At 34.4% G+C, this 15,140-nt stretch overlaps 2 protein-coding genes across 2 annotated transcripts in view; both read right to left on the bottom strand.

The window, feature by feature from the left end:
• Positions 1-442: 442 nt before the first annotated feature.
• Positions 443-8,889, bottom strand: tyrp1b (tyrosinase-related protein 1b). The gene is made up of 8 exons (XM_026268686.1): positions 8,651-8,889; positions 7,028-7,383; positions 6,573-6,895; positions 5,216-5,420; positions 3,461-3,628; positions 3,120-3,299; positions 2,885-3,034; positions 443-1,656 (listed from the first exon to the last, which is right to left on the bottom strand). Exons 2-8 carry the CDS (start codon positions 7,380-7,382, stop codon positions 1,457-1,459), a joined length of 1,581 nt encoding a protein of 526 aa, XP_026124471.1. The 5' UTR covers position 7,383; positions 8,651-8,889; the 3' UTR covers positions 443-1,456.
• A 4,234-nt stretch (positions 8,890-13,123) lies between these two features.
• LOC113070724 (sodium/potassium/calcium exchanger 1-like) overlaps positions 13,124-15,140 on the bottom strand; it is a 3,347-nt gene continuing 1,330 nt past the window's right edge. Inside the window, exon 2 of the mRNA XM_026244417.1 lies at positions 13,124-14,520. Coding sequence (XP_026100202.1) covers positions 13,463-14,520 — 1,058 coding nt within the window. The 3' untranslated portion in view covers positions 13,124-13,462. The remainder of the gene's footprint in view (positions 14,521-15,140) is intronic.

Genomic DNA, 15,140 nt, shown 5'->3' with positions numbered 1-15,140 from the left:
CACTTTTCTGTGTTTTTGGGGATCTCCATTAGCTGGTTCAGGTGTGTTTGATAAGGGTTGGAAGTGAACATTGTGAAACGGTAGATTTCCTGGAATAAAATTGACCATCCCTGAATTAAAATGAAAATGTTACATTAAACATGCAGTTCTTTTTCACCACTAGGGGGCAGCAGTGCAGATGGACCAGATGTTTAAAGTGATGGAATGGCATCTGAACACCTGTGTTACTGTAATATGGCTGAAACTGCCAGGTTTTGCTCAACATGCCCATTAAGTGCAGTGAAGATTTTCCTTTTATTATTATTATTATTAGTAGTAGTAGTAGTAGTAGTAGTAGTAGTAGTAGGAAACGACTAAGTAGCAGTGACATGCATGACATGATACAGCTTGCTGAATTGGTCATTATTGCCACACTGCAGTGGTGTAGAAATCTGCAAAGTCAACTGAGAGGAAATATACTTTATTTTATGTCTTTTCTTCATAAATAGGGTGACATAGGGTGAAATGGGATGAATATGTTTCATGATTGATTGCCCTTTAAATATCAGCAGAAAATCAAATGTTAATAGTTGCCACGAGGGCAGCTGCCATTCCAAATGTTTTAATCTGCATCATAATCATGCATCACAGTGGATATGAGCACGCTTTAACATCCAATTCATCTTTGGCAAATGAAAATGCTCCTCTTAAAAATAAGCCTCTTGAATACAAATTAATTACACAAACCTAGTTCTTAATTATTATTTTAATTATTGAATGTTAATTACAGAAAAGTATACTGTTCCAAAATTGCTAAATTATTTGCCAGGTTCTGTCGTCGCACTTTAATTAACCAAGACACTTTTTACTCTGCACTCTTGCAATTTTGTTCTGATAGGTTTGATTATAAATCATAACACTATTATGGCATTACACAATACATGTCATATAACAGTTTGAGCCTGTGTATGGACATATCAGGAATGTTATGTTATGGTATCGAAACGAAATGGTTTTTCGTTTTTAAATAATAATTTAGTAAAACATATATAAAATCTACTTAAAATATTTATTTATAATTTTCTTATTTCAATATTCTTGAAATCTGTCTCTATTTCAGTTGCTGTTGAATCGTAAAATAAAATGTTAAATAAATTTGAGTGTAAAATACACAAAATCAGAATTATTATACTCAGTAATATAAAATAGGCCACACTGTACAATAACCATAAGTCGTGGGCATTCATAAGCAGTGCATAAACTCATTTAAATGAGTTTTATGGCGCATATGACTGTATTCTCAGTGTCTCACTGGACATTAAAAATCTGATAATAAATAGTCATAAATTGAGCCCCTTTTACTTTTATAGTGATTTTGAGTCCTAATAATTCATAATTCAACTCCTTCTGTACAGTGTGGATGCACAGTGCAAAAAAAAATAATAATAAAAATGTATTTTTTTTATAAGTTTCTCAATCACACCACAGACTGAGAAGCATGCCGCTCCTCCTCTGTGTAACGCCTGAACTGTTCCCCTAGCAGCGGCTCCAGGCCCTCGGCCGAGCGGTAAGAACGAGCCCGAACAGCACACCCGATGACTCCGCCCACTACAGCCACAACAAGCACCACGGCAACAATCGCTATGGTGATGATCTCTGAAATAGTGTATGCCCGAGCTAAGGAGGGAGAAAGAGAGAGATTTTGTGTTTATATCAAACCACAAATGTATTACGGTGGACAACATTTTTTAAATGCATAGTGAAATTGCCATTGCTTTCCTGTGTGCACTTCACTCTCCAGTCCAGCAGGTGGCAGAAATGTATCCTTCGGCATTGGTTTGCTAATCACCTTTAAACCAGTGACAGGACAAATTGGGTCCTCCCTAAAAATTGTGTCTCTTTTAGGACCCCAAGTGATCCCATTGGCTTAATATGAATGTGTACTCTCTTTGTCATTATTTCAACACAAAATCAAATCTGATCTATGGAAAAGCATAAATCCAAAGGAGGTGAACATTTCTTCCATTTACTGGACTGCAAACCATTTTACTGTTAAAATTGCTTAAAACCGAACAGAGCACTTGCACGTTCTTCATTGAGTGTTGAAATTAATTATAATGTATAGCCATTATACTGAATTCACACAGCTGGATATTAATTCAATGAGCTACTTTTGTGATGCACAGAAGAAAAAAGATGTAAGGAAATGATGACAATCTTAGTTTTAGGGTGAACTATTGCTTTAACTTTAAGTTCGGTTAAACTAAAAAAGATTTCCAGAAAGGAATATTGTTAACACTTTAAAATAATGTTGTATCATTAACAGATATTTATGAAGGAAGTAAAGCAGGACTAATGAGTGAACTACAAATGTAACACTTCAGCCACTTCTATTAGCTAATATCGAAACAAGCTGAACTAATCAGTAAGAAATAGTGAATTTAGGAATGAAAAACTTCCTTAATAGACAATCAGTAATTACTGAATGAGATGGGGCTAATTATGAAATAGCTATTATTTCACACCAATTAATTACCAATGAATTACTTGCATTTTGGAGGAACTAGTAATTATCTGGACCATTATTTTAAGGTGAAGAACCTTTCTTTTCTTTTTTTTTTTAAATAATAATCCAGATAACTAGTAGTTCTTGAAGAGTTAGATAACACTTGAGTAATTACTAATGCGTCTTATGACAACGTTGAGAATAAAAAAGACAACTGTTTGGGGTTCTGTTCTTATTTAATAGTAACTAAAGTTTTAATGTACTACAACTCATTTCGTCCTGCATAGTAGCTAATCTATTAATGACAGATTGTTATTCTAAAGTGTTTAGATTTGAGATTTTAGTTTATGGCCTTGTTATGGATCATTTTTTTCTGTGTTGCTATTACTGATTACTCACTTGGCCACTGAACCTCATAGGTGTAGCCCAGGTTGTCTGGGGCAGCGACGAACATTTCAGCATTTCTGACTGGTGGCCAGAAAGGAACCATATTGAACTCTCTGTTGTGCCCAATCGGAGCGTTTTCTTCAGGATAGACCACTGTTCCTGCTGTGTTACAACAAAGATCACTAGTTAGAATGCCACTGAAATCTAAACCTCATTTTGGTTATTTATTATGTATGTGTGTGTTTACCAGCAGTGTGTCTCTGAAGCCATTCATCAAAGATGGCATCAGTGAACGTGTGAAGCAGGACAAAGATGGGGTCGTTTGGTGACAGGTGAGTCTGTCCACCTGTGCCATTGAGAAACAAATGAGCCAGGTTGTGCAGACTCCTCACTACTGGGTCGTAGTTTCCCTGGGGAGCACTGTAACCTAATGACACACAAGAACACTAATGAAAATTCTCCTCGCTTCTCCGAAATGCTGCAAAGACTTTAGGCAGGTGGTTGTTTGGTGTACTTTGGTTCCTTTGCCTGTGGCTTTCAAAAAAAATTTTCAAATAAGTTTTATTTGCAGGTGTGAGTGTATCATACCCTCAATAGTGTTCCTGAAGCTTTGAGAAGAAGTTGAGTAGTAAGGTGGTGTGTCGAAAGTGTTCAGCTCGAGACAGTCAATGATGTCCTGTGGTTCTGGTAACCTCTGAACCATGGGTCGAGCCACATTACCGGCAGGGTTTCTTCTGATCGGACTTGTCTCTGTACCTGAAAACATACCAGGTAGAGAACTTTTGAGATATATATACGTATATATATATATATATATATATATATATATATATATATATATATATATATATATATATATATATATATATATATATATATATATATATATATATATATATATATTATTATTATTATTTTTTTTTTTTTTTTTTTTTTTTACTATTCAAAAATACATTAAAATGCAATACAAACACACTGACTTGAAAACACTTCAATAATTAACGTGTTTTTAAGTATTTTAAATTCAAATGCATTTTGGTATTTTATGTGGGTCATGAAGTTTAATTGTCAGAATGATACTACTGTCACGAATCATTATTTTTTTTAAAGATGTCTCTTAAATGTCTCATATTATGTAGGGAAACACTTATAAGGAAATTAATATTTTTATACATTAACACAGCTGCTTCACTGCTTTTAATATTTGAAAAATTTTTGTCCGCCAAATCACGTGTGAAAAGCACAGTCATGTGATCCAACCAACAAATAGAAAAAATAAATACCGGTACATATATATATATATATATATATATATATATATATATATATATATATATATATATATATATATATATATATATATATTTTTTTTTTTTTATTATTATTTCAATAATTAAATCATTTAAAAAAAATTACCCCTTTTAGACAAACAAGACTATGTGTCAAGGGCAATATGTCTGGTAAAATATCAGATAACCTTTTATAAGTTAAGATTTCTTTAGATTGTAAAATCATGTGTCATATGGTGTGACTCTCCCAAAACTTGATGATGTTTAATAAAAATAATTTTTACCTAAAACGTATCAAGACAAGAAAAAAAATAAATAAATAAATAAAACATTTTTTTTAACTGAAATTAAAGTGAATATGGAAAAAACAACAGTGTCTTACTGATAAAAATAACACTGGTTACACTCATATATTCATTATGTTAGAAAAATAATTATTCAATTTTGATAGATGCACCACATTACTTTTTAAGAGTAATTAATTAAAATTTTGACAAAAAATATTGTAACCATGTGAAATCAAAATGAATAAAAAATATGTGTATATATATATATATATATATATATATATATATATATATATATATATATATATATATATATATATATATATACACATATTTTTTTATCATGATTGTTATCTGTCTTTGATCTATGAATCAAATCTCTTTCTGAGGTCCCACAGCCTGTGAGAAGGAAGCATCATAAGATTGAATATTATACTATTCAGTTTGTCTGCAGTTGTGAGTCACTTGCAAATACAATCACATGATCCTAATCATTTTGCCCATATAAGGTTTGCTCTTTCTTCTGAGTTTTCAAAATGCCTCAAAGGATTAGTTCGAACAGCATGTGAGCAGTCTTAGGTTTTGGAATGCATGTGTGTGTGTGTGTGTGTGTGTGTTTTATAGTTGCAGATGGTCTCCGATGTCTCAAACTCCCCCACACTCTCACAGATCTCCCACCAGAGAGAGGACACAAAATTAGATGTGTGTTTCTGCTGTATTCTGTATATATGTGTGTGTTTTTGGTATGTTGTGTGAGTGCGTCGTACTGTTGCAGATGGTCCCCAGTGTCTCATACTCCTCCACACTCTCACAGATGACTCTCCACTGAGAGAACACAGAGTTGGAACTGATGCCATTGGTGTCAAAGCTGCTTCTGGCTCCCAGCAGGTCATCTGTGCAGATATCACACTCACTGCCTCCTATTGCAAAGTTCCAGTATGGCAGGGCAAACGACGGATCCTCCAGCATGTCCTGTGCACACACACACACACACACACACACACACATGCGTAACCCAACATGTCCCATTAGCTGATACTTCTATCAATGATTAATAGTTGGTATTTCTGCTTACTGCACAAGATAATCAGACTTGCAAATAGATTTTTCTTGAATAGAGCTTAAATCTTACAAAACATTAGAGGATTATCTTCATAAAAGAAGGAAAATGTAGAAATGAGGATTTTAAAAAATCTTTCATTTAATTAAATTCAAAACACATTCTCTTAATTTTTATTTTATTTTTTATCTTATTTCTCAAGTAAAGTTGATCTTAGTATATTTTGACTTCAGATTTTTTTTTTGTTTCTTTATTTTTTTATTTACATATCTACTTACTTAGAATTTATTTATTTATTTATTTTATTAATTAATTTAAAGATAAATACTCTTTGCAGGTCTTCTATAAGAACGAAGTATTGAAGCCCATTTCCAAAACATGAGAAAAAACATTAGTTAATCATACAAAAGTCGAAATTCATTATGATATATACATTTATTATGATCATTTAATAAATTATATTTATTATTTATTACTAAGTCAAAATTGTGACAAAAAAGTGATAAAAAAGTGATAATTATGAGCAAAAGTTGTATCTGGTATTTCAAATTATGTCATCATGTTTATATGTCATAACTTGTCTTGGCATGCAATTATTGTGACTTTTTATAACATATGATGTAACAAAGCATGAATACAGAAGGAAAGATTCAACCCAAAAAATGAAACTTCTATCATCATTTACTCAACTTCATGTCATTCCAAACCTGTATGACTTTCTTTCTTTTTCTCTTTCTCTATTGTTCTTACTTCTCTATTGGAGATTTCAAGCTTTTAAAAGAACATCAAAGCATCATAAGAGTGGTCTAAAACCAAGAAGAGACACTGTATAGGGCAGATGTCATCAAATTAAATTTCACCCGTTTTCCTCAGAAAACTTGATATTTCATACTTGTCATATGAACTTCTTTAATGATACTTTTTGCATATTTTTCCCAGTCGCTACATTTGCATGGAATAGAGCAACCAATGTATTATTTAGAATATCTCCTTTTCCCCCCGTCTCATACACTTTTGGAATCACATAAAACATTTTTTCATTATTATTATCTGTTTTTGGTCACCTGCATGTCTCTCTCCAGTTGCAACAGGTGGTACCGGTGCCAAGTGACGAATCCTGGTCCTTCGTGAGAGAAATCCACACCTCCGAAGCTCTGCTGGCCCGGACCCATGTATGTCTTACTGACCGAAAAGTAGTGGGTCCAGACAAAATAATTATAAATGGTGATGTTCTCAAACTGTACACTTGCTCCATCCGGGCCGAAAATCTCCTGATAGCGGCGGGTACAGATGACCAGGTCAGGATGGACAGTTCTTTTAGCCTGGTCCAGGGCGTTCACAAAGGCTCTTTTCTCATCTGCAGACATCTGCATGACGTCACGTCTCACTGAAAAACAGAAACAAACCCAGATGAGAAAGAAAGCAAAGCTTGCAAACGTCACATGCTGTATATATTTACAGTGCATATCTGTATACATGTTTATCATGAGTATTCAAGCATATGGATGTGTGTCCTCACCCACGGTGACTCTTTGATCACAGTTTGGCCCTGTCAGACCGTGTCGGCATCGCCCACAGTTAAATCCACTGAAGTTTCCGTTGCATTGACAGGTTCTGTTGAAGAACCGAAGTGGCCATCGTTCTCTATCATCCCGCCCATCGTGAGGATACTGAGGCCCGTGCGGCCGGCGGTCAGCAGTAATGGACACACATTGTCCTCTCCCGGTGCTGGATCCACACTCATCATTGGGCAGTCCAGTAGGTGATGGGCAGCAGGTGCCACTCTGCAGACCTTCTGGTGTCACACACTGACGTGGGAACTGAGCGTGCGTCAGTACAACGCACATTAGCACTAAACACACACTCTTCCACATCCTAGAAAGACATTACAATATGGGACCACATGCGTTAAAATATGCTCAAAGGGATAGATCACCCATTTACTCACCCTCGTGTCAATACAAACCTGTATCAATTTTATTTCGTCAGTAGAACACAAATAGTAGGCAGAATAAAAATCATAAAGGTTTGGAGCAGCATGAAGGTGAGTAAAATAACTTGGGGGATAAAATATCCAATTTAAATTGCATAGATTGTGAATGTTAGGTCTTTTAACTTGGCCAATATCTATTAGTATTAATATTCAGTTATGCATTCAGTTTATACTTGTAATATTAGCAAACTATTTAATTAGAACACTAAAAAACGTATTTGGTTTTGTTTTCGCATTATTTTATCTAAACATCATATAACAAGATGAATACAGAAGCAGCATTTTATAAAATATTAAGATTGAAATTTCAATCATTTGAATTCATTATTTTTCTCATCCTGTTTGGAAAACTGTATATTATTTGTTTTATGCATAAACATCACAGAAGTCTGTTATATGCATATAGTATACTTTAAAAAGAAAAAAATGCTAGTCAGTTCATTTTAGCTTTTTGTATTTTGTCTTATTTAATTTTGTTATATTATTATTTTAGAAATATAAAACATTAAATAAACGATATATAAATAAATAGCATTTTATTTTATATATTATTATCTTATTTACATGTATTTTGTAGTTTGCCGTTAAAATGGATAAATTAAGCATTGAGACAATTATTTCACTATGAAGAGTTATGGTTATGGTTATGGTTATGGTAACAACATTGCACTGATAAAGTTGGGTGATCTTTTAAGATCAGTGCTCAATGTGCACAGTAGGATATACTCTTACTACAGAGGATAAGAAAAATGAAAGAAATTTATCACTTTCAAAGAGAAACAATGGAAAGCAACATATGATTTCTTTCTCACTCTTTGATATAGAATTTTCCATTTTTAGTTTTTTTTTTTTAAGTACCATAAGCTTGCAGTTGTATAGCAGCCTTTTAGAAGCGTACAAGGATATAAACAGTTCCAACGTCACTACCTCAAACTGTGTCACTCAGTGGCTAGTTACATCCTCAGAGCAAACCCACACAAAAGGATTGAGTTAATGGTAAATTATTTCTTATATTGATTTGTCATATTGTCTCTTATGTAAAAGGTTCCTGACAAAATTGTGTGGCGCACAATGTCTGTCTTCATCCAATGCAGTGATAAAAAGAGTAAAAAATTATACAGGACATAAAAATAAAAGTAAAGTGCGTACCTTATATCATCCGTTCTTTCTTTTCTACCCCAATCTTTCTTTCTCCCACTCTCTCTTTCTTCTGTGGTGTAGTGCCCCCCTGTGCTGCCCCCTGGCCTACTCTTTTATACTTACACCCCTCCTGACTGCATTCATCTCTCTGACCCCTCCATCCCGTGATCAGCAGTCAGGAGAGAGAGAGAAGGGGTAAAAAGACATTATACAACTCTCCTTTCTCTTCAGTGAATATGGCTCTTCATTTGCGTCTTTTGGTTTGACCTTTTCAGTAGTCTGATAGATTAGTGGTCTTTGCTTTCATAACAGGCAAAATAGTGGACAGAAACCAACCATTTATTAAAGAAAAGACACGTGTCTCATGGCTTTTACAAGAGGGTTGTGCAGGAAAGATAGAAAGACATTAACTCCTTAAATTTCAATTATTACATATGCCAAACTTATATATATATATATATATATATATATATATATATATATATATATATATATATATATATATATATATATAATTTTATTTTTTTCTATGGAAATTGTTTAATGTAATACATTTGTGTGAAAAGTAACTGTTCTGCATCAACAATACAAAACAGCAGAAAATCTAAAACCAAAATTTATCTAAAGGTCCAAATTTCAGATTATTTGAATCATACATTAAGGAAACAAGAAGCAAAAGATTATACAGTACAAATAAACTAAAAGCATTTTAAAGACATATAAACTATGACTGACTGAAAATGATTGTTCAAAGCTTGCCACATTTTTACCATGTTCAGATATTTTTAACTGAATGTAAATGTAAGTGTTTCACAATTAACAGTTTTATGCTAATCTGAAGCAGTTTGAAGAAATGCATAAAAATAAATCTTACTTGTTTACTTTATGTATGACTGACAAATATGCATCAGATTACATTTATTACATTTTTTTCTTTCTTTTTTTCTGTCCAAATGCATGGACTCAGATACATGTCTTAGATTTAGGCCTAAATACATTTTTGGAGTGCAGGACAATACATTGGTACATATGTATTTTATCATGTTTTTCAGTAAAAATATCCAAGATCAATATACTTGAGAAGCAAAACTGTGTAATATAATAAAACTTGTTTTTCTCAAATAAATATTGAGTTAAGTGTATTACCCCATGGGCAAATGGTTGTTTATTTTAAACATAAATCATGTTAAATGTTAGATGTTTTAAACAAGAAAACACTCAATAAAAACTAAAACCTAAACATATTCTATGAAAACAAGTCTTAATATTTTATGCTGTTTTGCTTTAGCAAGTGCATTTATCTTTTTACCCCCAAATATTTAAATATTTTAACGGTGAAACCAACCTAAAAACTGATAAAACTCTGCTTTTTCACAAATAACGGTCATACTGTACACAGAATAACACAGGTGTGACATTTGGTGTCAAGGCTAACTAGACCGTTCAATACACATACAGTATAGACACACACACTCTCAGACAGTCAGACTCTCAGTCACATACACACACTTATATGATTAAGAATCATATTCCTTAAGGTCAGCAATGCTAAACAACTGAGGTTCTGGGGTCACATGATGAATCCTTCTCTATGGAATCCAGTGGGATAGTTGTCATAGCAATGTCCTCCTGCTGGACCTGTGAGTACTCTGGAAGGTCATCTACAGCGGTTCTGCAAACACAAACTATCAGTCACAGCTCATATGTGTGTGTGTGTGTGTGTGTGTGTTCCTCATAATCAGGGTGAGTATGTTTGGTGATATACTCACTGTTCATCGATTGAAACGGTGGTATCTGTGTTATTTACGTCCCCTTCTATACCTCCGTTTCCTCTAGTACAGATCTTCTTTAGGGCCACACTGCTGCTAACAAATATATTGGAATATTATCTTTAAAGCAGTTCTTTCAATATACATTACCTATTATTAGCCAGAGGAAGGTGGTCCTTCGTTCTCGTTTTATCATTTGTTATAATCATTTCTCATTATATATATATATAATGTTTTTTTTTTCAGAAGAGAACTGATTCATTTTAAATGCATACAGTATATCTGCTATAATAATAATCAGAACTACTGTTTTCAATGTGATAAAAATAAATGTTCTGAAGATTGGAATATTCAGCTTTGTCATAACATTAATAATTTACAATTTTAAATTTACTGAAAACATGTTTATTGTAATAATAATTCACAATATTGATGTTTTTTTAACAAATAAATGCAGCCTTGGGGAACTGATGCCTCACAAATTCTGTAAAAATCTCACCAAACCCAAATGTTTGAATGGTATAGACTGCTTCAAAGCTATCAAACAGGGACTACAAATTCATTCAAGAACACTCCAGTGTTCTTATAGTTCACTCGTTTGAGTCTTAGGGATCTTGTTATGTATAAGTCACTTTTGATCAAATCATCTGTCGAGTGGATTTTGTGTGTGTATTTATTAACACTCTGTATACAGTCTATATTGTTCTTATATATCTCATCAATCACTGTAGTCATGTTCCAATACCTACTTCTCCTTTCAAAGATCCTTATATTTCTAGAATGCACACACAAACCTATTTGGCTTGGTCCTGCACTTCAGAATGTAGACAACGGTGACAGCAGTTTGCAGAATGAGAAAGAAAGCTGCTGCTATGGCTCCTATCTTCCATGCTTCCTGCCCTGTGGCTTTGCTCTCTGAAGCATGTCAAATACAGAAAGTTACATTAATAAAATGTACTTTGGTTTGTTTAAATGATATTTCTCATGTAGCTGGCATACGTGTAGAGTCAGTATCTCCGAGTCTCAGTTTGAGATCTGGTGTTGGTGGAAGCTCCTCAACAGTGTTCATCAAAACAGGCACACCATGATTATTCTTGTTTGGGTCCCTGGAGGTGATAATCTCATTTACATCACTGGCCTCATGTGCTTTACCTGTAAAATCTGTTTTACCTGTAAAAGAAGTTTCCACACATTTATTGCGTTACATTTATATGCAGCAGGCGAGAGAAGATTTGAGAGGGAATTTGTGTCATTTAGACTTTGTGATAACAGTCTCCTGCAACTCAGTTGGTCCCTTGGTGTCCACTGCGACTTCTGTTGTGAAATGCGGGAGACATTTAACAGAGTGGTGAAAATTGCAGCAGGAAGATGAGATGAGAGCTGGAGGATATGTATGGAATTTACAATGACGCTCTCACAGTATATTCATCAGGTGAGACAACAGCTAGGTCTAAAAGAGTTCAGTATATTATGGTGCTTAGAAACCTTTGCAAAGAGATGTGTGTTTGTCATCTGCAATGTTGATTTTTGGTTTGAATGGCCGGAGATATTATTATGTAACTATTCTTTGGCTTTTATGAATACTAGGGTAAGATTCCTCTCATCAAACAGCTTCAGATCATGAAATCAGTCTTAAGAGATGCACATTTGGTTCACGTATTTATCCCATGCACAGAAATAAAGAAAGTCTGCTTTATCTGAATACAGCCTATTGTGACAGAGGCCATGTGACTCAGTGAAGCATGCAGTGCTTTTAGGAGGATTGGAGGGTAAAGTCTATGCTGCGTGGGAATTAAGGTTTAGGGGTATCTTAGTTTCAGCAGGATGAATGTGTTTCTCGATGTAGGTCACAGGAGCAGCAGGAGCAGAAACATACAGGACAGCGGTTCATCAGAAATTAGGCTCTGGAGCTTTGGACAGACACCAAAACTGACCCCACTCTCACTGGTTCAGGAAGATGTAAAAATGCAACAAGATCTCATTAATACTCGTAGATGTTTTTCATCAAGTGTGGTTCTACATTTTTGTATGATTGTATACTCTAACATGTACATTATTAAAGCAATGTCTGTGTTTAATATACATAAGAACAACGTTAGAGACATTCTGTATAACTGTGTATGAATTACTTTAGGCTAACAGAATATTGAACTGAAGGAATTAATAGAATGAATTAATTAAATTCATTAAATTCATTAATGCATAATTAGTAATGCATTTAGATTTGACAATTTCTTGTGACATTCATAATGAACATTCAGAATGAACTTAAATTATATATATATATATATATATATATAATTAAATAAATAAAAATTTATGCTTTGCATATGATTTCGATGAGTCTATATTGTATGTTTCAGTATGTACAAACATAAAAACATGTAAATGTTATGTACAAAAACATATGAACACTCATAACATTAGGCTATAAAATGACACTGACTTTGTAGATTTACTTATTGCTTATTTCAATTAGTTTTTGTCAAGCAGAGGGAGATATGATTAGTGTTTGCAGGTGTTTGTGTGGGCTTTATTATTCTATTTATAAATGTACAGCAACAACTTATCCTTTGATTAAAGAAAACAAATGCTATTCTGCAACATCATTCTATTCTGATCTATTCTATTATGTTTTGAAAGATTGAAATGAAGTGATACCATCTGAATCCCCATTGAACACGGTCTGACAGAGCAATGTGTTTCAGTGTATTTCAGCGTGACTGTATAATTAATGGTGGATAGATGACTCAGAGTGCACCCAGGAGCCAGTCATCTTCAGAGACACATGTTATGAGCCTTTTCGCTGCTATAAACTGAAGGGATGCCCTTAGGCAGCTTAATTGCTTTGCTGAATATTGTAAGTACAATGATCAGACAGTGAAAGTCTAATTGCATTAGACTCGAGGGAGGAAAACACCATCACAATTGGGAAACAATAGCTAACTAAAACTATGGAGTAGAACTGCTCTAGAAAATATTACAGCAACTGTAGCTTAATGGTTGGAGATTGAAATGTATCACGATTTTTAGTTTGAAGTTGTTTGGGGTGTTAAATGCACTTAATTATAGATTCATTACCGGGTTCCTGTTGAGTTTTCTCTGGTACTGTGTTGGCGGATGGGGGAACCTCCTCCTGTGTTGAAACTTTCTGGAGTTGTGCCTCAGATCTGGAATATTCCTCCTCTCTTCTTGCTTTAACTTCAGTCACACCTTCTTGAGACTTTGCTACTTCCTGTTCTTCCTCTTCCTGTTCTACTTCATCCATATCAGCCACACCACCATCTGTACCCATCTGTGCTGTTACTGCCTGCCATTCCTCTTGACTATGCTCTGATTCTGTAGCCCATTCTGTATCTTGCCTTTTCACAGAGTCTTCTTCTTCTGGTCCTTGTACTTTTACCTCTATTGGCACCTCTACGTTCTCCAGTTCCCCTTTTGCAGTCTTTTCCTCCGTTTCAGACAACTGAGGCTCTTTTTCAATAAATCCCTTTTCTGGGTCTTCTAAATCTCTGTCTTCAGCCTCCTTGCTTCCCTTGTTCATTTCCAAAGCTCCTCTTTCTGATTCGTTTTCTTTTTGTGTATCAGTATACAGCTGGACGGTTGATTTCTCTGAATGGCTTTCCTCTGCCATTGGTTTACCCACTTCAACAATGTCATGGTCTTGCAAAATTGATTCCACTGTCTCAAGAACCAGCTCCACTGGTTTCTCTTCGGATTTCTCTTCTGGCTTTGAAGTTGAGGACTTGGCTAGTCCTTGAATCTCGTCTGCAGGTTCTGTATCTTGAGTCAGTCCTTCTTGAGCTGGTTGCTGAGATGTCTGTTCACTTGATTCTGACATAAGGACATGTGGTTCTCCTGCAGTGAGCACCACTGCCTCCTCTTTAGCTGCTTCTTCTGTTGTATAATCTGCTTCGGTCCCAACTGCTGGTGAATGCTCTGCCTGAGTCTTCTGTGGCACGAGTTCACCTACAACCTGCTCCAAGGCCTCGCGTACGGTACCGGTTGTCGAGATCTGTACCGCCTGCTCAAAGGCTGCCTTCACTGCATCAATCATTTCACCCAGGTTTGGTGGGGCTGGCTCGGGGTCAGGAGAGGGGAGAGCATCATCTGTGCAAAGCAGCAAAGACAACCCGAGACTTTAGAGCATATTTGACCAGGTCAACATCCATCTAACCATCTATCCATCCATCTATCTATCTATCTATATATCTATCTATCTATCTATCTATCTATCTATCTATCTATCTATCTATCTATCTGTCTGTCTGTCTGTCTGTCTGTCTGTCTGTCTGTCTGTCTGTCTGTCTGTCTGTCTGTCTGTCTTTTTAAAGTTGCAATAAAGCATATTTTGTGACACACATCCAAGTTTTTTGGATTTTTGAAAAATAAAAATAAATAAAGGTGGGAACTGGAACGTCGATTATAGAAAATCATCAAAGAAATCTACATCAACAACATTCGTTGTTCAGTTCGTTCACAGAAAAACCTATAACATGCATTTGTAAAGTAGGTGAATTTTTCGTAATTTAGATTTTAAGCTTGCTTTAAAACTCAAACAAGGCAAGCCAACATTCAAAGTATATTTGGAGAAAAGGTTTATAGGTTAAAATAAAATAAAATAAAATAAAATAAAATAAAATAAAATAAAATTAAATAAAATTAAATTAAATTAAATAAAATTAAATTAAATTAAATTAAATTAAATTAAATTAAATTAAATTAAATTA

The sequence above is a fragment of the Carassius auratus genome, chromosome 1, assembly GCF_003368295.1.
Source record: "Carassius auratus strain Wakin chromosome 1, ASM336829v1, whole genome shotgun sequence".
Lineage (NCBI taxonomy): Eukaryota > Metazoa > Chordata > Actinopteri > Cypriniformes > Cyprinidae > Carassius > Carassius auratus.
The sequence above is the reverse complement of the archived record's forward strand: the minus strand, read 5'-3'. Positions and strand labels throughout refer to the sequence as shown.

What these genes read in the sequence shown, in the direction of transcription:
- tyrp1b (XM_026268686.1), bottom strand. Translation starts at nt 7,382, where the DNA reads ATGTGGAAGAGTGTGTGTTTAGTGCTAATGTGCGTTGTACTGACGCAC. An exon ending in TGATCAAAGAGTCACCGTGG is followed by an intron (nt 6,896 to 7,027) that starts GTGAGGACACAC and finishes TCTGTTTTTCAG; the next exon opens with TGAGACGTGACGTCATGCAG. An exon ending in AACTGGAGAGAGACATGCAG is followed by an intron (nt 5,421 to 6,572) that starts GTGACCAAAAAC and finishes GTGTGTGCACAG; the next exon opens with GACATGCTGGAGGATCCGTC.